Genomic DNA, 26393 nt, shown 5'->3' with positions numbered 1-26393 from the left:
ATGTTTTTTGGGATGTTTGGGTTGACGAGTTGTGAACATAAACTGTACCCGAGTTAAGTAGCTGTTATCCTCTTCAATGCCACTTCCGCAGGTTTTGTGCACCTCTGAGTCCCAGTGCTCCCACTGGTTGGAATTCGCCCTTCGAAGTTTCTTCTGTCCAAATTATAACCTTTTAAAATTTGAGTATTATTTTGAAACAAGAACATCACAGGGATTTAACTCTGGAAAGAAGGAGTGTTGGTGAGCAGCAATTGTGTTAGTGAAATGTGTAGTGTGAAGAACTTCTTAGTAGTAGATGTAAGCAGTAGGTTGTTTGTTCTTTCTCAGAAGTCTCAGTATATTAGTAAAACTCGCTATTGTCTGATCCAGGCGAGTCAATGCACTCTGCATAGCTGGTGCTCTCCCAGTGAAAACTGGTTTCTTCTCCAGTCCTAGGCACAGAGCCTGTTTTCCTCACCTGTGACAATCCCTGACATAAAAACTCGGTCAGTCTGACACAAGCAGTGTTGGGAAGGTTACTTTTAAAATGTATTCCACTACAGATTACAGAATACATGCCCCAAAATGTATTTTGTAACATATTCCGTTACGTTACTCAATGACAGTAACGTATTCTGAATATTTTGGATTACTTAATATATTATCATGCTTTTTACAACTACATGACTGTACTATTGCTGTGTGATTTATTACTATTACTGAAGGCTACTCGCCATACCAATACCAGCTAGATTTTTAAATCTTAATATAAAATGAGTAACAGTAGGGTGGACAGTAGGTAAGGCTGCACTTTTAGCAGCGATCTCGTATAGAAAACTATTCCGCGCGTATATAAAACAGGTCCGCGGCTCCGAACCATAAAGACATAAAACTGTGAAGGGACCTCTGGCTAATATGTCGGGTTCCATGTCGGACTCGTAGCCGAAAAATAGCTTTACTTTGTTGTCTGAGTCAACGTTTCTAGCAAGAGACAGACAGAGGCGTTGAAAGGCTGCTCCAACGGAACTTATTGTTTCGGAGGAAAACACGAACACAGTGTACAGTCGAGTCTTAATAGCTCACAACTGGGCTCGTCAGGAACTCTTTTTGGCTGCAGTGGTTATTATTATATTTGCATGCTTCAATCTCCGGTTTCTGGTCGGTGACAACTCGTACTTTTCGACTCTTTTTCTCCCTCCTCGCGCTCACAGACACATAACAGGTATTCTCCCTGCAGCACGGACTACACTGCCCATGAGGCTACATTCTTTAGGGCGATGACTGTAACACTCTGCCTATTGCCTTCATATTAAATCATTTTTGTGAATAATTTTTAAAAATATTTCTTCACCTCATTATGTGGGCCACAAGTAGAGGTGACATGGGCCACGAGATTGAGACACAGGCATTGGAGCCTCTTAATGCGTGTTTTCTTTGGGTTTCCACCAGCGTGGAATTACCAAAAATAGAGAGCATAGGCTAACATATGAAACAGGAAAAGACCGCCATTTATTTCAACAAAGTAACTGTATTCTAAATACTACCTTTTTAAACGGTAACTGTAACGAATACAGTTACTCATATTTTGTATTTTAAATACGTAACGGCGGTACATGTATTCCGTTACTCCCAACACAGGAATTAATGTTTGCCTTCTGTTTGAGCAACTTCAGTTTTATTTACATAGCACCAATTCACAACAGTCACCGCAAGGCACTAAATAACTCATAATATTAGAGAGAAAACCTGAACTATCTCATTGTTCAACAACTGCATTAACGACACATCTTCCACTTTCTCTATTACACATCTCAGTAATAAGAAAAAAAAACATCTTCTTGCATCTTTGATACATCAAATTAGAGACACAACTCTGATGTTTGATGACATAGATGTATAAAATGGTGTTTTCCTTTATTCTGCAGGCTCTGAAGATGAGGTACTTCAGCAATCGGCCTGGTCCCACTCCTGGTCCCCAGCTCCCCCGGCCAAACTGTTCAGCCGAGGCTTTGAGGGAGAAGGAGACAGTCGGTCTCAAGAGAAAAATCGAAGGCCTGGAGACAAGTAATGACCGTATATGAGCTCATATTTGCACTAAATCCACTGTGTGTGTCCTTAATCCACAGAAGACCACCCTGACTCTGGGTTAAATATTTTCTCAGTCATGTTGTTTATATTGTGGTTTGAGCAGCAAAAATGTGAGGTGTCTGCGACACTCGTTTGAGGCGGACTTTAAAGGGGCTGAATATTTTAGAACTTCCAACACTGACCTGATTTTTTTTCTTCTTTTTTTTTTTTTTATAGCATGTTGTGAGTTTTTTGACTGCTTCTCGCTAAAGTTAGAAACCTAACCTAGCAATTCAGCGGGTGTTGGCTGTACATTTAGCTGCAGTTACAAATTCAGAAAATACTGAATTCGAACACGCGCCCACAGTTTCGTGGCTAGTGGGAGGGTATGTTTTACTAAAGTGGAACCCTTTAGTGTCACTGGGAGGTTCAAAGCTTTTCCAGCTCCTCTGTGGTTTGGAAAATATCTGGCTTTGACTTTTGAAACATTTATAACAGAAACCTTGGTGCCTCTTGGTAGCGCGTTGCTCATTATAGGCTTGATTTGAGCATGTGGCGTACATACACAGAACAGAAATACGTGTCTGTCTAATCTAACTTAGGTTTTTTAAGTTGTTTTTTTTTTTCTTTTTCTTCTTTTTTAAATAATGTTTTTAAAACAAAACCCTTTGTGTTATTTTCAGCTGCAATGAAGAAGAAGCTCATTTTCTGACTATGGACCGGGTTAAATCCAAGGATCACCACTGCATGGCTCAGCTTCCTGCATTTCTCAGGACTGTCCACTGGAAAAAGGAAAAAAGTCTATAACCAGTGGAGGCTCTCTCACGCGTGGTTGACTTTAGGACATTTTAGAAGTTGTAGCCAGCGTATGTGAATCGTTAACTCTAAAATATTCAGGATGCTGCTGTGTCCAGATGGCCAGCGATTGATCTACAGCAGAGGGCTGTTGTCAGTAGTGTTGGCTCTGGTCCGCCTTCACTGATGCCTAAACTCTGTGAGCCTGTGGGGAAAAACGTCTATTTATGTGTGTGGAAAAAGAAAAACAAACCAACATGTGAGGATTTATTTCATGTGAATGTTTTTGTATTGTTATTATTTTGTATGTCACAGCAATAAAAGCTGCATATGCTCATGCTGAAGTTTCCTGCTTGGATTAGAGATGTGCTGAGGTTGGTAGTGATGGTTTTATTAATAGCCTGTGTGGTCAAATCTGAAAACCAACGTCTTCCTAACACTTATGAATTCACACAGTAACAGTCCACGCACAGTACTGACTGACTTCACGTGTACAGCATTTACTTTGCCTGTGAGCTGAAGTGCACTTGTGGTTTGTTCACTCAGCAGGTGGATTGAAGCAAAAGCACTGTCTTCAGGACTCACACGGTGACACTGCTTCAGTGTCATGCAGCAGTGTGATACTAAATCTGTATTTTCTGCTTCCTGTCCTTTCTTTTTGACGTTACATTGATCGATACACTCTGACATGTCAGAGGCCTGATGCTCTGCTGCCCTTTTTGGTTTCCTGTCAAACACAATCAGATTAGAGTGAAGATGGAGGCTGAGATGTCTTCACATTCAATCTAAAATATGCCTGATTCTGTTACACAGGCCATTGCAGATGCGTGCTTTCTGCTTTTCAGAGGGCTGTTGATTTGATGCGTTCATAAACTGGCAGTCCCGTGTGATTCACGCCTATTTAAAAAGTCCTACAATTTGGGGGTGACTTTCAATGGCAGTGGTGACTGACAAAAAGTGTGTGTGTGTGTGTGTGTGTGTGTGTGTGTGTGTGTGTGTGTGTGTGTTGAGTCATTTGGTCATATGACAGTGTTGGCAAACGGCAACACAAGCCACAGACAGCTACAGTAGCAGCCTTATCAGCTCAGCCTTATCAAGGCCCCTTCATTGGCCAGCAAACAGACTCCTACTGCACTGCTGAGCTCAACACACAGTTGCACACATGCCGTTAAAAACCACGAGCAGGGTTTTTTGGACAAAGAGAAACTTACTCATACTTATGAGTCAGCAAGATACAGCCAAGTGAACAACTGCAGTGGGATGATAAAGACGAGATAAAGTCCAGCTTTTGATTTATAGAAAAATGCAAGTTCATTATACAGTATAAGTGTGTGGCAGCAAGTCACCTGCCCTTTCATTTTACCCATCTATTGACTAAAAAGTAATATGTTTGAGGCAAAATAATTTCAGTATTCTGGGATAAATAGGCTATTAAATTATATTATGTGATGTTAAAATGTCCTTATTTCTGATAGGTTATATATCATTTGAAATATATTTTATGCAGGGATTCATCGGGCTTTGTGTGCATGTCAGACTCATTGCCATTTTTTGTTGTACTTAAAAACACAGGTGACTTAAATGATAGACATTTCCTCCCAATTGAAATAATTAATTGTGAATATAAGCAGAATACCACCTGTACTTAACAGCTCCGCGCTGATGATTAATGAGCCATGGAGGGATCAGATCCAGGTCATCCTGTGTCTGGATATAGCTGTTGACAATTTTTATAATTTTATTTTTTAATCCTGCACCGACCCCTTTGTTTTTGTTTTTTGTTTTTGTTGTTGTTTGTTTGTTTGTTTGGAGTTTTGTTTTTGTTTTGTTTTTTTACTTATAATACAGCTTTCTGATAGTATTTTAAAATCCATATTATTTCATATATTTTAAACATTCAGGCCAGGGGTCTAACTTGTGTGGCACGTGGCTTTGTGTTACGCCTAACGTGTAATCTGAGAATGCCAATAAGGATTTTTTTTTTTTTTTTTAATGACAGTAAATGTGATATACCGTAACCTATTTAGTCATCTCTCCGATGCTCTCTGTGGCAGAGCCGGTGCAGCTCTGCGCTGAGCCTTGTTGTTTGGCGGTGATGTGCAGTCAGTCAGTCAGTCAGTGGGAGGAGAGACCAGAAGAGGAGCGGGGGACAGGAAGGCTGGGTGGACGGAGCAGAAGCGCTTTGGTTCCCCGTGTGTCGCTGATTTTGAAGGAAAGCGGCTGAGAAATCCCCGAGCTGTCCTCACTCTGAAACGGATTTTATTTATTCTGCCCCCTCGTCATGTGTACTCCTTGTTGTATCGCGCAGGTGAGTAACAATAGCCGACCCTGACTTACTGTTGTGTGAGTGCGTGTGTGTTTGTTGCTCTTCAGCGGTTTGAAACGCTGTAACAATGAGACGTGCTCAACGTTGACCCTTCCCGTATTGTTTACTGTTTTTTGTCCTCGTCTCTCGCCGTTTACCGTCGGCTAAAGCCAGCCAGCCTCTGTCCCGAGTCTCGGTGATTCCCGTCAGCCTTATTGAGCTGCCTTTTAATGTAATAACAGCGCGAAATAATTAATTATAACCCCCATTCTTCCTCCTCCTCCTCCTCCTCATTGAGCTGACTGGATAACTTCACTGTAAAGCCGTTAGAGGACAAAGCAAAGCGAGGCAAAACTACGGGAAATGTGGCCGTTAATACAGAAATGTGTTGACGGGTACAGCCAACAACGAGCCATGGCTGTGATTAAGTGAGTGCTGTGGAGGACAGTTACACTTCTTTTTTAAGCACATCTTATTCCCCAGCTCCTAAAACACTGAAACAGATGAAGGAGCTAAAGAAGAGGCTAGCCAGCTGTGGCTCGGTCTAACTATTTACAGTTATTTACGTATATAGGTGCTGAAAGGCTCTGCTGAAAAGTAAACATAACTATATACCCAACAAAAACAATAAGTCTGTCTTTGTCTTGGTTTCTTTTCTGTTTCGGCACCGTTTTAAATGTGCTATGTTGCTTTTTAAAGGACAGTTGTTTTGTATCTGTTATTTTTGTAATTATACATCACTAAAGCAGTACTTTTGGGTTGCATAATGTGTGGATTGAAAGCCAACCAGATTTTTGATTACTTTTTGATGTTTAAAGGATTGTTATTTTAAAGCAAACAAATCCCCTAAAGCCACATATGTTCTTGTTTAAATTTAGTTTGTTTTTTTGTGCCCTGTAATAACAGTAGCGTGACTGTTTGGGCTATTGATTGGTTATAATACATTTGCTTGCTTTTGCTGCTTTAAATCATTTGTGGATATTTGATTTGTTTGCTTGCATCACTTTTATGAGAGGTGCTAGTGCCGTGAAGCTACAGAAATACTTTAAAAGGGTGGTGGTTCAGAGTCAGAGAGGTTTCCTTTCATGCTGAGCGTGTTTTCTACAGCTTACAGATTGGGCTCTGACCAGTGGGTCACCACTGCTGAGCTGATCTGGCTAGGAATTTAATTACATATGCACATCCCTAAACTGAGGGAGGTCACTTCTATTTCCTGCTCTTTTCACAGAGTGGGATTAAAGAGGAAATGAAGGGCAAAGAATAAGATCAGTTTTGTCTTGCTGTGCTGGTGGTGTGCTAATCCCTGTCACAGACACCCCGTTTACTTGCCATCTCTATTAAAGTGTATGCTTGCATTTAACTTCGTGCGTGTGAATATATTTGCCACACTTGAGGTTCAGAGTGGCACAAACTGGTGTGTGGTCTGTTAATTTCCTCCCTGGCTTGAAGGTTGAAATTAGACAAGGGTGGCTGTTGTTTGGGAGAGATCTGAAGGCAGCAGGAAGCACGACGTGGGAGCAGCTCACTTGTAATTTCTCAGTGGGATCAGGGATGTATGCCATGTTGCGATGGGGGCAAGGGCAGGTTGAAGGCTTTAGCTCAGCGTTGAGTGGAGTTCAGAGCGCTGCAAAGTGTTGGCTGAAAGTGTGGTGAGAGCACTGAAATCATGTGGGTGTCTTTACGCATCACAGCCATGGAGCAGTCACCCTTACCAGGGTACAAGAGTCAAGAGGATGGAGTGTCACTTTCTGCAAACATACTGATAAAGAAGTCTTCAGGCCCTCGTTGGAGTGGTGAAAAATCAGAGGAAGTGGTTTGTGAAGAGCCAGCACCGCTCATTCAAACAGAGCTGACCCATCCGTAAATGGGGTCATGACACAGTAGCTGTAAAGCAGCAGCGGGGGTAGGTGATTACCTTTTAAACTCGACTTGTAAAACCAGCCTTAGTGAATTCTGCCTGCAAACATCTGGAGCACTCCTATCCAAAATACATTTCTGACTCTGTCATATGATCAGAATTACTCTCTAACTGTGTACACATCAGAGATGTCTGCTGTTTTCAACTTCCCCTCAGGAATTTTGCTGTGGTCAGCAGCGAGCAGCAGGAACTTGTTTTCCCAAACCGGGACATGTCTAGCAGCCCTTCATCCCTTTTGTTTCCCACTGAATTGCCACAAACCAGTGTTAATGTCTCTTTCTCAACCTCCCCCTCATCACATATGTCTGTGTCTCTGTAATTTATCCTTGATTATTAGCTGGTTGTGTTTTGAAACTCACAACTGATTCTGAGAAGTGAAACGGACTCCCGTGTGAACAAAAAAAAAAAAAAAGTGATACCGCCTTGTATCTTGACCATCTTCCTGTTCTTGTTTAGTTTGGTTCCTTTGCTTATTTCATGACAAACACCTTCATCTGCTAGAATTTGTTCATTTTTGCTCCTCGCTGTACCACTTTTTTTTTTTTTGTCTCTTTTGTTACTTTCTTTTCTTTTCTCTCCACCGGACTAAAGTTTCTCTGTGTTGGTTGTAGCTAGGGGGGTATATTTGCCAAGAGAGAGAGAGCAAAGACCTCCCTTTGTGTACAGGAAACAGTGGAGTGATACATTTTTGCTGTGTGTATACAGCTGCCTAGCTATATAGACAATAGTAGAGCTGTCACTCAACAGTATGAGGGAAAGGGGAGTAGATCTTGGTCTGGAAGCTTGGGCCAACTGGACATGTGAGGAAGATCCCGCATTGTCTTCTGTTGCCCTAAATTTTATTTTGTTTGCTGGTTTCCCGTAACCCGCCTGCAACACAAAGCATTGTAATTTGAGATAACAGGGTGTGTCAGAGCTAGTGGCTTCTCATGATTCAATGTGCTTTGAACAGTGGCCGCTATCATTAAGCTTTAACCAGCAAAAAGTCCCAAAGATTTTTAAAGCAGCCAGCTACAGTGTAGTCTGTAAGGATTTGTGTACCAAACTAAAATAGGGCATGGAATAAATAGTGCATAAGATGTGACGAATGAGCGAATCAACATGAGGTTTAAGCTTGCGGGGACGTTGTCGCTCCACATTGTTCCAGTCAGGATGTTTTTGCCTGTTTTCATGAGTCATTCCTGTCAGTGTGTGTGTATGTTTTTCCCAGTTTGCTGTTGGGTGTGCATCATGACACGTCTGCTGATAAACGTAAAGTCACAATCTGAAATCTATACAGCAAAACACAGATACCGAATACATTTATTCTTTTAGAAATCCAGAGTCTGCCAGATGGACTTGTTTACTCACTGTCAGGACTGGTGTCAACTGGCTCTGTATCTGAAATCCTCATTCTCCTTTGTGGTCCTTACAGTGGTATAGTGTACGACCCATTTCTCTTTGTGTTGCATAAGCGTGGCTATGTGCGGTGGGGTTTACCCCGGTGGGTTTGATTTAGGCCACCCTTTCCATTTCCTGTTTGCACGATGCTCCAGTCCTTTTCATCGTGGGCGCTTTAAGGATGAAAGGCAGCAGAGCATAAAAGAGGGGTGAAAGGAATGTAATCCTCATGAAATCAAACAGCTTACAGCCGTCGCAGATATCGTCTTTGGGTGGAATGCAAGACTGTCGCGTTTGTTATGCAAGTGTCCATCTTTAGGCCAAACTCCCTGTCAAGGAAGCTAATATTATTCAGACTTATTCAGCTTCCTTATTTTAAATGTGATTTTTTGCTAGGTGTATTCTCACCGCTGTGTCCCATCCACCCCGTCTTGATGGATTCTGAGTCAGTATGTCTTTGTGTAAAAGAAAGGCAACATCGTCTTTGCCACCACCTCTAGAAAAGCTGAAGCACTGAGGGGTCAGTGACAAATAGTTAAGGACAGCTGAAGAATACAGACAAAGGGCGAAGAGGACAAAATAAGAAGAAGAAAAGAAATGACATCACTAAATCTTCCAGTAACATGTTGGGGAGGATGAAAGGAATAGGATTAAAATAATGAAACAGAGAGTCTGGTGACACGAAAAAGGGAAACGTGAAAGTCCCACAATCACAGTGTGGTGAGGTTTTTTGTGTGGGTTGTGAGAGTCTAGGCTTTAACTCTAGACCAGACTAGTGCTTTGCTAGTAGCCATGTGTCATCTTTAATGTGTCATGGTATGCCGCTCTATGGGACAGATGGGGGAACTGCTGTTGATATTTAAGTAGGGCTGCAAACTGCTGATCCGCCAACCACCTGTCGATATCCTGGTGGGGCAGTGGAGGAGGTGGTGGGTGCTTCATCGAGTGGGTAGGGTCAACGCTGGTTTCCATGGATACCCTTTTGTCTCTGTGTGTGGTGGAATTCCTCGAGACGTTGCCCCTTCTCATGACACCCCCTCTCTCTGTCAGCTCTGCAGAGTTTACCGTTGGGCCCTCGTGCTGCGTGCAGTCCGCTGGTGAAACACCCCCTAACTAATTAAATCTAAACACCCTCACAACCTAAATTGTTCTGTTTTTTTCTTGGTTACTTTCAGTCTGTTGTGGCTAATTAATCACCCATTGAGAAAGACGTGGGCGCAGCAGAGAAAGAGGAAACCGTTTATTCTCTTAAGCTGTGTGTTGAGGCCGGGAGGCACATGGTTAGATTCAAGGCTGCAAGCCCGTGTACGCATGAAAGCAGAAATAAGCACATTTGACCTTTGTGGCAGCGTTTCAAACGTCTTGATACAGTTTGCCAATACTCAAGCATTGGTAAACTGTGTACAGATGTACACCGCTGGACTGTAACTGGGAATAAACTGTGTTCCCTTTAGCTTGAAGTATTTGCCAAGTTTATAGGCTCATCCTTATTCTCATGCTTGAATAAACCAACACGGTTGGTATTTCTCCTATACTGACCTCTCTTCAATGGCTCCCAGTTAATTGAATTTAAAGTCCTCCTCCTCAGGTACAAGGTGTTGATTAATCAGGGCCCATCTTATCCTAATGACCTCATAGTACCATATCACCCCATTATGAAGTCACACACATCTTCACACCTGAAGCAGAATTTATGGTTCAGCAGAAGTAGCACGTTCATGATACATTGACAGTCCAGGGATGGCCCGTCTGCTTGCAGGGAGTGCTTGCTGTCGATGAAGACATTGTATGTCTTCTATGTGGTACAACCGGTTTTAGGACACTTTTGCTTTTGTGCTGTTGTTGTTTGCCGTTTCACGTTTCTGCCAATATCAGTACTGGTACCTTTGATTCAGCAATCAACTGTATCTTTTTTCAGTGTTTAATTCATTTTGAAACGATCAATTAAAATGTTAGCCAGCATAGTGAAAAAAGGACAGATTCTCTGGCAACAACTTTTCCAACAAGCTAAATACTTGAAGAAGACGTTGATGATGCTGTCTATGTCTTACTAAAAGTTTCATCATCATTCTTCATTCTTTTACATCTTCTTTTACACCGTCGACAGACGTGCTAACATTAGCTCCAGGTCTTCCGCTGTTTGGCTTTCATTCTATCAAACACAATATATAAATACCCATAAAGCAGAAGCTTTATGGGTATTTTTGCAGAACTGAAGCTGGCATGTGATTGTTTGTTTGTTTGCTTTGGGGGATTTTTTGTACATTTTGACCACCTACAAAAGAGTCAAACAATTCAGTGTTTACATGTATACTGTAGAGAGGCAGTAAAACTAAAACGGTGCTACTTGTAGACCAGACAGTGTTGCAGAGCTGCTTTGTAACCTCAGTACACCCTAGCTATATTATACACTTACATAGGACACAAACTCCTAGCAGTAAGATAAGGCCACTCTTTTGACTAAAATACAAAGTGATGTGATCTCACTAGGATGCATTAGCATGTCTGTAGGGAAACGAAAACATATTAACCAACATAGCATCAGATAAACACTCATTTCCGGTGTTATACAGGAAGACACACTGCTTTAAAATGCAGATGCAGAAAGACGTATACATAAAAAATATTTTCATCTTTTAATTTTAAGGCAAAAATTTTTAAATGTGGGCACATTGGCCTATAAGCTAATGCCATTAGACAGTGTGCAACCTTCATTGGATGTTCCAGTCCACAGAAATGGCACCGTCATTATTGCCATTTGCTTATAATTTACTGCCTTTCACCTAATGCCATAATTACAGGAGCTAATTTCATAGCTCAAGAAAGATTTTGCTCTGTCCCAAAGGAGGAGAGTGGATTAATTTAGAAATGGAAATGGTGCGTACAAGCCCTCCACCCCGACTAAAACTCTGTTGTGGGAAGCAGTCAGGCATGGTGAGAACTTTGGTGCCACTGCCACCACACCTGACTGCTCCCCATAACAAAGTTTTGCTTCTCACCATAGAAGTTTATTCTGCATGGTGAGGGGTAGGAAGCTTACAAAAGCAGGGTGGGGTGGCTACAGAAAGACCCAGTGCTGTAGAATTATAGAGCCTCTTCTTTCCTGAAGGACACAAGGCCCGCCTTTATGTAACTGTCCTCCTCCTATATGACCGCCTATCAGAAGAAACAGAGTAGGCCTGTGTGTGTGTGTGTGTGTGTGTGTGTGTGTGTGTGTGTGTGTGTGTGTGTGTGTGTGTGTGTGTGTGTGTGCGTGCGTGTGCGTGCGTGTGTGTGTGTGTGTTCAGACAACTGCCGTCACTGTCTTGTAATCCTCAAAAGTTTCTTCTGTGAAGGAAAGAGAGGGCTCTGACTGAAGCATGAATGGGGATCCTTTTTTTATGTTATTCACTGTTCAGTAGAAAACAAACTCAGTTAAGTGCTGAGTGTAAAGCATGGAAAGCTTTTTAATACAATGAAGTTTGCCCTAATACGGTTGCACAACACCACTGAAACTCATCTGCAATAGCAAACAAAACTGTTTGGTTTCCCACAGACCAGACAGATTTGAAACTGCTGATACTGCAACTAAAAGTAAAAGATTTGCAATGCATCTCACGAAGACAACTCAGGAAACCTCCTTTAACGTTCCTTGTACGGTTCATTGACTAAGAGGATTTAAGCTGAGAATTTTAGTTTTAGATCATTTTGTTATCTCTGCTGTGTGCATGTTGCATGTCAGTCTGACCTGGTCCTGTTATTCTGATAACAATTATTTCTTTCGCATGCAGTTTGCCATAACTGAATAGAGTCTAAGGGTGGAGTGTTAAAATGTTCATAATATGATATTTGACTTTATATCAGTTGAAGTGATGGGATTAAATATGACCTATAACTATCAAACATTTCATACTGTGTGCAGATATCATGGCATGCACGTCTTTTCATCCATGTCTTTTTATCCCAGGTTAGAATGTAGTTAAATGGACTGGTTCCTGTATAGTAATTTTGTGCTCGAATTGAGTACTCTTGAGAGTTTTATACAACACATTAGCACCGTTTTCTATGTAATATTTACACAGTCCAATAAATTGATCGGAAGCAACTCTGGGTTCTTGCCCAGGAATACTTTTAGCACGCAGGTATTCCTGGGCAGTCTCCTATCCAGGTACTAACCAGACCTGACAAGATTGGGCATGCTCAGGGTGGTGGATTTCAGGGAATATTTTTCTACCAGTTTACTTTTATCCAGTGAAACTGCTGAGAGAGATAACTGCACTGACGCCTGGTTTTCCCAGCTCCGCCACAAAACACATAACGTCTGTATGAGAAGCTGCTTAAGAGTGATAATAAAGTTGTTGTTGTTGTTGTTGTCCCCCTCTCTCTTCCACCTTTTCTGCCTTGTTCTCTGCATGCAGCTGGCCTGCTGCTGCGGCTCAGCGGCCTGCTCGTGCTGCTGTAAGTGCTGCCCAAAGATCAAACAATCCACAGGGACCCGAATCATGTATGCCTTGTACTTCCTGTTGGTCACCGTCCTCTGTGCTGTCATGATGTCGCCCACTGTGGAGCAAGCGCTGAAAGAGAACGTGAGTACATATATCACATCATTCTCTCAAAATGCATGCACACTCTTTGTTTTGCCAACAACCCTCCCCACCCCCAAAATGTAATTACATTATATATCAATAAAGGACTTAAGTAGGACATGCTCAGTGGATGGCATATCTAAAAAAGAAATAATAATTGAAGTAAGTTTTTTTTTATTTACAGTAATGTAAACTATATTATAGATTATGACTCCTGGGTCTTCAGTAGATAGAAACAGTTGAACATGGTGAATTGGTCCCCGTTCACCATTTCCCCCATATATGCTGTACAAACTGCATTATAGAGGGCCAGTGTGTTTCTCGATAGGTGTGGAGTCTTCTTTAAGATATTGTTAAATGTCATCCTGATGGCTGTGTCCCGTGTGTGTTATTTCTGCCTTTTTTTGTCTCTGTAAGGATTTTTTCCTGTCTTTGAAGTCTTAATTCTGTCCCTCGCTTTTTGAAATGTCAGCTCGCAGCCTCTGGTAAACAAAAGAATAAAAACCTCAATACTGTGACCTTTTACACAGTTTCGCCTCACTCTTTAGTCTGTACACTCTTTTCCAGCTTACTTCACACCTTTTCACCTCCTGAAAATGAAACTGAACTGAGCGGAAAGTGTAACAAGAACAAAAACATTTTGAACCAGATTTTGTCATGTGGTTGAACAATTTTGTTCACCGTCTGCTCTAAACAACAAGGCCAGCAGCCTCTATGCTAACACCGCCGATGCTAACAGGAAAAATTAAAATTTTACAGCATTGCTATGGGCAAAACAGACATCCTGCTATTTTAACAGATATGTGTATCTACACAGCAGCAAGGCCACAGCTCTGAGGACACGAGTCTTGGCTGGTAGGTTTTGTTTGTTTTAAGAGCCTATCAAGCCTTTGAAGTGGAGACGATAAACTCTTTCGTGAACCTTTGCTTTCTTCTCTGAATGAACGAAATGAAAGATGACCTCCAGTGACTGTTTCTAAAAAAAAAAAATCCCATTAAACTGGAATGCCACGATAACGGCTGTTGTCTGCTACAGTATAGTTATCCTTGTCATCTGGGAGAGTCAGGCTGTCAACACAGTGTGTAGATATAGTCTGGAACAAGGTCTCAGAGGTGATGTCCTGGTTCACTGATACACTGCTCGCTCGCTGACTCACATTTTATATTGATCTCAGGATAAACAGGAAATAATGATGTTTCTATCTCTGGGAAAGATGTCTTGAGCTGACTGTGTTACCATGGCACTGGCCAGGCTTGCTTGAGTCAAAGTGATATTTGTAGGTGATCTTCTTTTTTTTTCACCAGTCTCCTTCTTCTGCAGTTTTTCTTCCTTTCTGCCAGTGTCTACAGTGCAATAATAAAACTACTCCCTACTGTGTGTCTCTTTGTGAATGGAGCCCCTGGAAAAGACTCATCCAAGGCACAAAATGGCCTCTGATAGCCCCACACAAAGCCTACTGACTCACACACACACCCATAAACACACTGTCAGTCACACACCGAGCACAGTGGGAAGTCCCAGCTAAGAGAGCAGTCATTGTGCATATGAGAGCGCCGGTCTTTTCTCAAGAGATTTACAGCAGTCCGAAACAGCCGGCCCCATTTCCCTCCTTAATCACAACACCATGGACATGCTAATATGGTCCTTAACCTGAGACAAAAGCTCCAAAAATGGGCTTTTTGCCTTACGTTGTGATCTGGCTCTGGACTTTGCTAACACAATGAGGTGATGACAGCTCAATCCGCCGGCATCTCACCCGTGTGTCCAACTTTCAAGGATTCTGCCAGTAATTAGTAAAGCCGAGTTAAGCAATTTATTATCCCCAAGTAAAGATTTGAAACGCTCTCAAAAAGCAGTGTTTGCCTGAAAAGCACGTTTTGTACTCGTCCCACAGCTCGTTCCGGTGAAGGGGAACGACGTATCGAGACTGGCGGTTATTGAATTCAAAGTGTGTCCCTTCTGTTGGCTCTCTGCCGCAGTCTTCTGTTGAATGTCACAGCAAGGTCCTTATCTTTGCTACCTTAACTCCAGTTTTGTATTACGCAGCTCACTGTAGTTCTGAAAAGTCTTTCGCAGTTTATTTTAAGAGGAATCTCCACGTTTTTCTTGCTCGTGCTGTCTGTGTTCTCCCCTCTTCCCATTTCCTCTGACTCGCTGACAAAAGGTGGTTAATTTATTCATCCATGTCCTTTGTTTGTGTACACTGACAGTTAGTTGTAAGGCCCCTTTAACAGGCTGTAGAGAGTGAAGGATGAAAGAGGGCTCCACAGAGAGAAAGAGGGGTTGTTGTTGCTGCCTGTTCTCTCTTTCTGCTCCTTTAGGGGCGTGACGCTCAGAATAGATGGACACTATTGGGCCCTTTCACCGAGGCCTCATACTAGACAAACATGAGCAGAGGTGGGTTGCTTTTCACTGACATGACATGATGATCTAATTTGAGTATTTTGGGGGTTTTGGGTTGGTTTTTTTCCTCCAATTAGATCCCCTTCTACGCTGAGTTTTGCCAGACAGTGAATGCAGGAGAAGACTGCAAAACTCTGGTTGGATACGCTGCTGTGTACAAGGTGTGCTTTGGCATGGCCTGCTTCTTCTTCTTCTTCTGTATCTTCACTATACGGGTCAACAACAGCACGGGCTGCCGGGCAGCCGTACATAACGGGTAAGAAGAATTTGTTTAATCTTCTATCAAAAAAAGCAGCTGCATTCATAATATTGAACAAGAGTCACGAGTAAAGGCAACACGAGATTTGTTAAATTTGTAATTTTTGGATTTATTGCATTAAATATTCTGCTGTGTCTCAGTTGTCAGTAATCATTGTTTTTATGGTGTAATTTTATCTGCATTTTCCCCTTTTTTATAACATTATCACCGTCTTGATTCAGATTCTGGTTACTGAAGTTTATCGCGCTGGTGGCGTGTTGCGCTGGAGGCTTCTTCCTCCCCAATGAGTCAACATTCCTGGAAGGTAAAAGCTGAACGCTCAGCTTGAGGCTTCAATACTGTAAAGTTTTCTTTTAAAGCTTAAATAAGTAAAGTGGTGCATAAGGTAACCTAACATAGAGCTGTGTAAATGTATGTAAAGTAACAAACAACTTCCTGTGTCATCTGACCTGAGTAAACTTTTACAAATGTCACTGTAACTCTATCTATTTATGGAGCACAATTTCAATACTGGCACAGCTTGCCTGGCAAGTAGCTCTTGTCATCAGTTAAACAATTGTCTCTGTCTCTTTCTCTTCTCATTTTGGCTCAGTTTGGCGCTACATAGGAGCCGTTGGCGGGTTCATTTTCCTCTTGATCCAGCTCATGCTGTTGGTGGAGTTTGCACACAGATGGAACGCAAACTGGTGAGAGCAACATTTCTTCTCTCATCACCTTCCTCTTCAGTCCCTGGTTCACTGTGTGAAATAAGACCACTGTAATGCTTTTTGTTTGACTTTTAAGAAATGCAGAAAGTGTGATTTGGTGGGTGGAGGGCAGGCCTGGCAGCAGGCCAGTGCTGTGTTAGATTCACAGGATGTATATGGTTTAGGACTTCCTACTTCCTACACACAAAATCCAGCAGATTGGTTTCTAAAAACCAGCACAACCTCTCAATAAAAACAGATTTTCAGATCAAGAAAAATCAGTGAGAAGGCACAAAGCTGTATTCACTTCTTCCCTTTTAGTTGAATTCTTTTATGTGCCTTTTTGTTTTTCTTAACTTAACCTACACCATTCTGTTCATATTTCATGCCTGCACAGTGTGATCGGGGTCACTTTTGTCCAAAAAGTCCCTCGTAATAAGTGTTTATAGTGAATTTTGAAATACAGATCTACTGAGAATGCAAAAACAGTTTATATGCAATTTTTTACTAAATTAACACAATTCATAAACTTCCTCTACATTTTTGTTTTATTTTATTTTTCCATGTTCCCAAAATGGCTTCAGTTAACTTTTTTCAAGAGTCTAGTTGTTGTTTTCAGTTCAGTTTTGGTTAGCTATAATAACCTCGGCTCACACTCGGTGTTATTTATAATTATTAGTAATCATTCAACAACGCTTAACACTTAGATCACAAAAACTCTGCATATTGGGCCATGAGTGTATGTGAAGGGCCCTTTATGTTGTTTTACTCGTCCCCACTTACACTTTGTCACCACTGACCCATTATAAAGTACCCACAGACAGTTTCATGAGTCCCTAAAACCAACACTGACCCACACAGGTAGAACTAAAATTGAGTCAAAGGTGATCTGGAAAAGCATGTGATTTTTTTCCTCTCTTAGCTTTTCGCTCTTTCTGTTTGCAGGTATTCAGGAGTGAAGTATAACCGCCTGTGGTACGCAGCACTGGCCTTTGTGACTCTGGTTCTGTTCAGTGTTGGAGTCGGAGCCGTAATCTTCATGGGTATTTTCTACACTCACCCCGAGGCTTGTCTACTCAATAAGATTTTTCTGGGCATCAACGGCAGCCTCTGCCTCGTCGTCTCCCTGCTGGCCATCTCCCCGTTCATACAGAAACGTAAGGACCTGTTCTACCAGGCACAGCATCGAATTTGACTCAGTTAAATTAAAATACACAAATTTGCATTTCAGGTGGGGCTAATAGTTGTATAGCCTAGAAGTTTCATGTGGCAAGATGTTTGTAATACAATACACGATTGTGGCTCAAGAGTTGGGAGTTCGCCTTGTAATCGGAAGGTTGCTGGTTCGAGCCCCGGCTTGGACAGTCTCGGTCGTTGTGTCCTTGGGCGAGACACTTCACCCGTCGCCTACTGGTGGTGATCAGAGGGCCCGGTGGCGCCAGTGTCCGGCAGCCTCGCCTCTGTCAGTGCGCCCCAGGGTGGCTTTGGCTACAATGTAGCTTGCCATCGCCAGTGTGTGAATGGGTGGATGACTGAATGTGTAAAGTGCTTTGGGGTCCTTAGGGAGTAGTAAAGCGCTATACAAATACAGGCCATTTACCATTTTTACTTAATAATAATAAGTTCTTATAGTATTATTAATATTTGAATGAAAATTCCCACATTTGTGTCCCTGCAGTGCAGCCCAACTCAGGACTTTTGCAGCCAGGAGTCATCACTGTCTATGTCATGTACCTCACCTTCTCAGCCTTTTCCAGCAAGCCAAAAGAAAGTGAGTATGCACAATAATGCATCTTCACATTGGTGATCACATTATTGGGTGTCAGCTTAAAAACTGATTATTTATGTTAAGTCACAGGTTAGGCTTTGACAAAGTTAGCATTTGCAAAGCTCTTATGAACACCTTCTCATGTTCAATACACCCATCCATCCTTCCATGGAGAGCTGTTTGCCTAATGTACAGTCATTTAACTTTGTTTACAGCAGAATTTGAGGTTTTTTTTCCCTTAAGTATGGCAGCAATTAACCATGAACAGGAAAAGAGATTCCCACAAGCACATATGCACATGCTGTGAAATGGAAACTGTGCAGCCCAGCAAGAGCAAAGTTGTTCACAAAGCCCACCACCTTTGTTTCTTTCAGTGAACTTTGCAAATGCAGGTTTTTTTTGTTTTTGTAGTGACTGTTTTACAGATCTTAATTTTTACAGCATGAAATGATGTTCATAAATTAAAAAAAATGCATCAGGAAAAGCGATAAAGGCTTAACTCAAAGTTTAGGTGAGAGTTTTAGAGGGAGTAGTGATTATGTGACCACAAATTAAACTGTATATAGATGTTTGTGAATTTGCAATTTAATATATAATGGATAATCTACACTGAGATAAATATGTGCAAAAAAGTTCTTGTAAATGTTTGGACATGTTAGGACACAAAGTAAATGTCAGGACATGCCTCCTACTCATAACAGTTAGCCTACATACTGTTAGAAAGGCGGTTGTTTTTGGACCAACTTTCCATTTTTCCTTCTTTTTTTTCCTTTTCATTGCTGCTAACATGGTGCCAGAACGCACACACACAAGCACAAGCATAGGCTGCATTTTTCACAATATCCTTACTCCCTATAATACTCCAATTCCAAAGAACTCCATCAAACAGTTGTACTCCCTGCTATTTCTTTCAACTCTTCAATCATCTGTCTCTGTCTGCATATTTCTGTCTGTCTAGTGGTGGTAATCGATGGTGTGAACACTACCGTATGTGTGTTCCCCTTCAACTCTGGGACAGAAAGCGACAAAAAGATTGTCACTGGACTGGGAACCGTCATCCTGTTTGGCTGTGTCCTTTACTCTTGGTAAGACATACACAATTCCTGCCTCTCTTTTTTGCTAACGAGCACAGATGCACATTTTCTCTTTAATACTTGTGGTTTGTTATTTCATTGATTTGATCATATAGAGATATTACAGTCCAAACCTTTTAATAGCACTTCTGCTACAGGTGATGTGGAATATAATTTACTTCATGGTAAGCTGTGGGGACACAGACAGGCTAGTTTGGATTGGCTGTGACTCTGAAGAGGCAGCACGTGATTGGCTATGGCTGAGCGAGACAAGAACTATGACTCTTTGCTTTTGTTCACATATGTTTTCCATCAAGTGGAGGCATCCTGTCTCTTGTGGCCATTCCCCGAATAGAAGGAAATTGGACTCTGCAGCAATCTCAAACTGCAAATTACTGGGGGGAATGCAGAGTGACGGAATTACAGTCTTGCTTCCTTTCATCTCTCTCTTTTCTTTCTCTTTGTCCACTCTACCTCTAGCTTGACGTCCACCACTCGACGAAGCTCAGCAGCGCTCAGAGTGTGTAGGAACACTGAGCCGGAGACAGAGGTAAATGCACAGCCTTACCGTGTGTGGGTTAATTAAATGTGCAGACTGGTTAAATGCATACCTACCAGGCATTAGATGCCCTTAGTAAATGGAACAAATTAAGCCCAGGATACACATCTCTCATATATTTAATCCCAGCTCAGTGGTAACCTGAATGTTTCCTTTACCTTACAGAGAGCTCGCTGCTGTTTCTGCTTTGGAGATGACACAGGTGAGGAAAGTCAAATAATCCCTCCTCCTTCTCCAACATCTTTCTTTCTTTGCCTGGCAGCAGCCTCTCTTTGGCCTGTCTGTCTGTACACGTATAGACTCAGCCATGGTGTTTGCACACACACGGGGTATTGCTATTCCTCAGCCAGACTGAGTACGGTGAGAAAACATTGGTCAGCAAGCGTAGATGATGTCACTGTTACTAGGTTAGTATTACACTGTAAAACAAGATCGGGGTAAGTGGGATTGTGGGCAGGCTAACACTGCCACCTGCTGGAAATAAAGTTGCAGTGTTGAGAAACAGCCACGAGAAAAGTACCACCCTTTTAACTGACATTTTTACACATTAAATGTGTCCCTGACCCAACTGCACTGCTTTTCAGAAGAATACGATGAGGAGCAGACGGGTTCAGGCCAGAATGTGGTGTATGATGAGAGAGAGGGAACCATCTACAGCTACGCCTTCTTTCACTTTGTCTTCTTCCTTGGCTCCCTCTATGTCATGATGACCGCCACCAACTGGTTTCAGTAAGTGATTCCCATACATACTAACCTCAAAACAGACATCTTCACACATTTAGCAACATAATTACTGAACTGAAGTGTTTCTGTAGATGTTTCTGTCACTTTGACAGCAGACCTCTGAAAAATATTGTAATCAAAGCTTCACTTTGCCACTGAAACATTTCTTATGTCTGCTATGTGTCTGTTTGGTTTCCTTTTTCTGCTGCATATCTTTATTTGACTGGGCTTTTTGAGGGGTGTTTTTTTTTAGACTTGCAAAGCTGTCCTCTTTATTAATCTCTGAAGAGGATGCACTTAGTATATTCATCTGTTTATTCTGCCCGTTTTGGTCTCGTGGCCTTCATCAAAGCATCAGTGCTCTCTTTTTGCCTTTTTATTTTAGTGCACTGAGTCCTCGGGTTTTTGTGTTTACACTGCCTTTAATGCACCTCATCAGCTCTGTCTTGAAGAGAGGAACCAGAGTGTGCGTGTTTGCTCAGTTCTCTTACCGCGTGTCTCTTGCAGCTACGACAACCACAAGATTGAGAAGCTTTTGGACGGGAGCTGGTCAGTGTTCTGGGTCAAGATGGCCTCCTGTTGGGTGTGTCTCATCCTCTACATGTGGACCCTCGTCGCCCCCATCGTCTGCCCAAAGCGCTTTGTGGCCTAGTTATAACATCACTTGTGGTCTGGATGTGGCCGGGTGGAAGCTTACACTCTGGGCCGAGAGACTACCACAGACCTCCCATACCTTGAAACACAACCCTACACTACCCTCAGTGTTTGACATGGAGGATTATCTGTTGCCTTTTATTTTATATGCTAGTGTTTACTTTGTTTTACAATGTTAAGCTGTTAATACCTTGATGGTGGTTTTTTGTATTATTATTATTATTTCTTTTAGCACCACTGACACACAAAGTTTTCTATGGCTTACAGGTTTGAAACTAGATGAAGAATCATGGGATTTGAGTTACATTGGGAATCATTCAACCCCTAAAGATGACTTCAGACCTGAAAGTGTGTTTCTTTATGTGTCTCTCTTGCTTTCACGCTCACCCAGGCATTTTAGTTCTGTACAGTCAGATCACAAAGTTGTATCAAGGTTTTGGGACATATTTATTTCAAGTTTAAGATGTTACAGAAGATATTGTATTTATTTAAATGTGTCTTAAGGAATCAAAAAAGGAATACGGTGTGAACTGAATTAGATTTGTCCCTGACTCTGTTGAACTCATCTCTCAGGCTCGTGTTTAAGCTGTACATGTTGACGCTTTGTTATATTGTGCCCTTTTGTAGAGGTTTTCTATGCAACAGCTCTTTTTAATATTAGACACTCTGTGTTGTGAAGTTTCCACTTAGATTCAAAGCAAAATGTTTAAGGTTTTAATATGTCAGTGCTCCCTTTGAGCCAGATCTTTTCTTAGGAAAATTTCATGTCATTGAAAGGTTTCCAGTCATCGTCGCTGTTGTACACGGCAGCACTCTTAAAAAAAATCAACCTGACTAATGCAAGAGTGACGTTAGCGGAGCGCCACCTCTCTCAAAGAGCTGCAGTGACACAGATGAGAAACATTTGCCAAAGGTAGATGTCAGAAAACCAGAAAATACTTAGTTTACTAATTTCTTTACTAATCTGTTACAGAGAAACATCTCACTGAAAGCATTATATATTTGCATGCATACATAGACACTTAAACCAGCTGTTTTCTGTACAGTTATAAGTGCTTTCTGCCTCGTCTTTGTTACATGCGTCCATTTTATCATTGTGGTCAGAATAAAGTAGCACGACCGCTTTTATCAGCAAGTTATTCAACACTGGATGTTGAGTTTACTGCCGAATTTACATACATACCTGTTTCAGAGGGTCTCCTGTGTTTATTATGTAACTGTTTTTTTTATTGTATAAAAATACAATATATATAACACAAGCAAATCCTTTTTTGTATCTAATTCCTTCAGTTCTTGCTTTTCTTTTGTCTAATTGGATTCCTAACATGTTTTTTTTTCAGTTTTTTTATAATTTCTACATACATTTTGGAAAACCATCCAAGATGTGTGAAAGCTTTTTGTTTGAATTTTTTTGCTTTATATAACTTTTTTCCCCTGCCTTTTAATTATTGGTATGAATGTAGACATTTTGTGGTGCTGAGCAACTTTGATATATTAAAAAAATGAATCAAAAGATCCACTGTGAAGGCTGTATACTACCACAGAAACATCTTGTATGCTTGAAATAAATCGAAGTAGGTGCCATGGAGTTTGCATTGCTTGCACTCTTTCAATAAAACATCCATTGATACAACACAGGGTGTCTTTATTTATTAACTGTAATAATGGGAACATGCTTTGAATTTTGCAAAATGCTATGTATTTTATTGTACTTAAGATGTACAGGGCATTCATAAACTGGATAACTGAAGGCGATATTTCAGAGATATAAACAAAAACTGCAAAGTGAATGCACTGTTTCAGTTACATTGCATTTAAGTATATAATGCCCAATGTTTTGCTTTCCTAAAACTTCAAAATGCAATCCCTAAAACTGCCCATGATGTTTCCTCTGACATTAATCTGACTTTAGTTCTCTGCTCAGAGCACCGCCGCTCTGCCCCTTTAATCTATGTTTACAGCAGGGCTTAAGTTGTTTCTCCTGTGTCTTACTGCTCTTCATTCTGTGCTCTGAGCACATCCTGGTAGTCACCAGGTATAGTGTCTGTGGAAAAAGCAAACAAAGAGAAAAATCAAATGAGCATACCTACATCTCACATGGATGACTCGACTGTCTTCCGATGCTTGCAGATGCTTACCGTTGCACCGGTACTTCAAATTGGACCAGATGATGTTTTCCTGAGAGAAGCAGAACACGCCCAGGCGCCCGCCTCTCATACTGGTGTCAATGATCACACCAGTGTCCGCCACCAGATTTGAACCCTCAAAGAAGCGAGCCCTAGTTCCATACACAAAGTGAAACTACTGAGTCAGTTCACACAGAGCGAACGTGGACGTGTCCGTGACGAGGTGTATGTGTTTGTACCTGATGTATCCAACCTGCGGCCTGTGCTGGAGGAGCCAGCGGTAGGAAACCTTGTCTTTCCAGCCGACGTTCCTGGGATCCTTCCACAGTAGACGCACCTGGTCAACGGTGTGTCCTGTGTGCCAAAGGGAGTTCCTCAGATATTCACCAGGACCTGTCTTTGATTTCACCACCTGGAGATTAAAAAACAAAGATCAGACATAAATTCATCAAACCAAATCTTTACTGATATATACTCTTTTAAACGGTACAGTGGAGGTCTTTATGGTGGAAAGTGTTAATCCTCAACACCTTGAGCTGTATTCCCGGCTCAGCAACGGCTCTGAAGGGCGCGGCCTGCCAGTAGGTTTGTTCTGTTTGTTTCCACATCACTACGTAGAAGGAAGAGGAGTCCTGGTAGCCAAAAATGAAGCCAGCGTAGTCGTCATCTGTCACTGTGTTCACGTGGAAAGTTCCCTCAAAGTCAACGCCACTGAAAGCTGTGTAGCCTGCAAATTGAACACGAAACGCAGATCAGCGCTGATTAAGTTTAGGTAAGGGAATTATGAATGGGTGTGTGATAGTATACTAACCTACAGCAAGCCCAGGGTCAGAGTTCATGGTCTGCACTATCTCCATGCCCTGTCAGGAAAAAATTAGTGTGAAGCTGAAGAAAAACTGTTATCGATGTCTCTGAAACTGAGGTGATGTTATCATTTTTACCTGGTTGAGAACTACCCAGTTGGGGTCGATCTGAGACTCGCCCTCTGGGTCCAGCACCACGGTTTGATAGGCTCTGAAGTCGGTCAGGGTGATCTCAGCGTTCTCTGGGCAGTGATCAATTTTGTCGATGACGTCGTCTTTGTCAAAGTCTCCTTCGCACACGTCTCCGCGTCTGTTGTCTGAAATACAGCGACGCCGCTTAGAAAACAGTAATTCGCGCTGCGCTCGCTCCTGCAAATCCAAGCACAACACAGAAAAGATACTAACTATCAGAGTCCTTTTGGTCTGGATTGGCAACTAGTCTGCAGTTGTCGTCTTCGTCCAGTATGCCGTCGTTATCGTCGTCATCGTCACATTCATCTCCCTAACAAGAAAAAAAAAACACAACAAATTGGTGGATAATTGAGGACTATATAGGATGAACTGCTGCTGGATTGAATGAATGAAACTGAAAGAAGAGATAAACACCATTCCATCTTTGTCCGTGTCCAGCTGATCGGAGTTGATGACTGTGGGACAATTATCCTTTGTGTTCTGGTGGCCGTCACCGTCACTGACAAAGACGAGGTAGGGAAAATCAAAGGTCTGACAGATGTTTGTAGACTTTTACGCCATAGATCATGATGTGGGCTTTACCTGTCTATATTATCATCACAGGTATCTCCTACAAGGTCATCATCTGAGTCAGACTGAGGGTAGACAAAACAAACACTGGTGGTCAGATGTGTCACAGCTGATGAATCGGTTTCATGCCCTTGTGTGGTTTGTTACCTGGTTGGGGTTGGCCATATTAGGACAGCTGTCACAGGCGTCTCCCACCCCATCACTGTCTCTGTCTCTCTGGTCTAGGTTGGGGACTCGTGGGCAGTTGTCGAGAATATTTTTCAAGCCTGAGGACAGAAAGTATCAGGATATGTGTAAAACAAAACAAAACAAAAGAACATTGACAGAATGCAGACTTCAGCACAGTCAAACACATCAACAGATGGCAGTGTTTGTTTAAGACGAAGGTGAAATAGTTTCCAGTGGCCTTCGATGCCTGGCGGAGGCCGACTGTGGAAAAATGCTTTTAGTGAGGAGACAGACATGACCAAGCACTCAGCAATCCAGCCTTGGAGTTAAAGACCAAACCAAACGATCAAGAGGCTCGGAGCACTGCCAAACTGAGCAAAAAGCGTCCACCAAACAGAGTCTAAACATGCAACATGCGTAAATGCCTGCATGTGGGAACACAGTGCTAATAAACTGTGTTTCCAGTGGCGCAAATGAAAGGTCACCTGAAAGGCCAATCAAATGAGGTATGTGAGAAAGGTTTTTGAAAACAGGCTTACAATTCCAGTTGGAACATTTTTACATTCAACACTGTTTTTTTTGTTTGTTTTTTTAAAATTACACAAAAGTTGTTTTTCAAAAAGTGACCTAACTGGTAGAGGATGTGGGTTAGAAACAGACCAGGAGGATGTTTTGGAAAGATAAAGCACAGGTCAGTCCAGTTGAAGCAACAAAAATGTCTCTGTCTGCATCCTGTCTGGACACGCTGATCCAGACATGCTGTGTAACCTGATAACCTTTAAAAAAGGTTCAATTACTTTTTCATGTTTGTTTGTTTTCACATTATGCCCCCCGATTAGTCATGGTTAATTTATGCAATAAAGTCACTAACAGTCAGTTTTTTACACTTTTTACTATGATGACCACTCAACCTATTTGCAGAAGTGATTTCATTGACACTCGGTGATGCAAAGGAAAACAAAATTAAGTGAGTAAAACAGTTATTGTGTGTTAAGTAGATAATAACAGACGCGCACGCACCGTCTCCATCCATGTCATTGTCGCATTCATCCCCCAGACCGTCTCTGTCTGTATCTCTCTGTGAAGGATTTTCGACTGTTCTGCAGTTGTCACAGGCATCACCATGGACATCCTTATCGCTGTTCCTCTGGTCCACATTAGGAACCAGCCAGCAGTTATCCTGGGTTAGAAAAATGAAGACCGATTATATTGGATTGGATTAGCTAGTTGTTTTTAGTTCTGGGGGATAACTTATGTTACGTCAACACTCCTGGCTGGAGTATGTTTCTCCCATCACTTTTTTACTGTTTAAATTTTCATTTCATTTCATGGTCAATGGAATATATCGGCTAATATATCTGTCATGCTTTAAAAAAATTAAATAAATAAAGTCAAAGTT

The 26393-nt window shown here is 41.8% G+C and overlaps 3 protein-coding genes across 4 annotated transcripts in view; 2 read left to right on the top strand and 1 right to left on the bottom strand.

Annotated features, from left to right (window-relative positions):
* Positions 1-3180, top strand: part of cdk7 (cyclin-dependent kinase 7) — a 9954-nt gene extending 6774 nt beyond the window's left edge. The window contains exons 11-12 of the mRNA XM_085475267.1: positions 1905-2043; positions 2730-3180. Coding sequence (XP_085331393.1) covers positions 1905-2043; positions 2730-2758 — 168 coding nt within the window. The 3' untranslated portion in view covers positions 2759-3180. The remainder of the gene's footprint in view (positions 1-1904; positions 2044-2729) is intronic.
* Positions 3181-4834: 1654 nt separating this feature from the next.
* Positions 4835-22768, top strand: serinc5 (serine incorporator 5). Of its 2 annotated transcripts, none has more exons than XM_085475260.1 (12): positions 4835-5149; positions 12842-13009; positions 15491-15669; positions 15894-15976; positions 16265-16358; positions 17304-17515; positions 18037-18129; positions 19085-19211; positions 19680-19749; positions 19924-19960; positions 20343-20487; positions 20989-22768. In XM_085475260.1, the coding sequence occupies exons 1-12, from the start codon at positions 5123-5125 to the stop codon at positions 21131-21133; spliced, it is 1380 nt and encodes a 459-aa protein (XP_085331386.1). In that variant the 5' UTR covers positions 4835-5122; the 3' UTR covers positions 21134-22768. The 2 variants fall into 2 exon arrangements, with proteins under 2 accessions (XP_085331386.1, XP_085331387.1); XM_085475261.1 differs by lacking the exon at positions 4835-5149 and adding an exon at positions 5450-5574.
* Positions 22764-26393, bottom strand: part of thbs4a (thrombospondin 4a) — a 14885-nt gene continuing 11255 nt past the window's right edge. Inside the window, exons 13-23 of the mRNA XM_085475256.1 lie at positions 26015-26174; positions 24974-25092; positions 24839-24891; positions 24671-24755; positions 24470-24566; positions 24203-24381; positions 24073-24121; positions 23792-23988; positions 23501-23673; positions 23274-23413; positions 22764-23179 (exon numbers count right to left, since the gene is read on the bottom strand). Coding sequence (XP_085331382.1) covers positions 23124-23179; positions 23274-23413; positions 23501-23673; positions 23792-23988; positions 24073-24121; positions 24203-24381; positions 24470-24566; positions 24671-24755; positions 24839-24891; positions 24974-25092; positions 26015-26174 — 1308 coding nt within the window. The 3' untranslated portion in view covers positions 22764-23123. The remainder of the gene's footprint in view (positions 23180-23273; positions 23414-23500; positions 23674-23791; positions 23989-24072; positions 24122-24202; positions 24382-24469; positions 24567-24670; positions 24756-24838; positions 24892-24973; positions 25093-26014; positions 26175-26393) is intronic.

This window comes from Copadichromis virginalis, linkage group LG12 (genome assembly GCF_057382275.1).
Source record: "Copadichromis virginalis isolate Kocher_CV1m ecotype Utaka linkage group LG12, C_Virginalis_male_GT1.1, whole genome shotgun sequence".
Taxonomy (NCBI): domain Eukaryota; kingdom Metazoa; phylum Chordata; class Actinopteri; order Cichliformes; family Cichlidae; genus Copadichromis; species Copadichromis virginalis.
Note: the sequence above shows the minus strand (reverse complement) of the source record. Positions and strands in the feature narration are given on the sequence as shown.

Bases quoted from the DNA above. Each gene is read 5' to 3' on its own strand.
- serinc5 (XM_085475260.1), top strand. From the start codon at position 5,123: ATGTGTACTCCTTGTTGTATCGCGCAG. The intron at 13,010-15,490 runs GTGAGTACATAT...TCCTCCAATTAG, and splicing joins AGCAAGCGCTGAAAGAGAAC to ATCCCCTTCTACGCTGAGTT. The intron at 18,130-19,084 runs GTGAGTATGCAC...CTGTCTGTCTAG, and splicing joins TTCCAGCAAGCCAAAAGAAA to TGGTGGTAATCGATGGTGTG.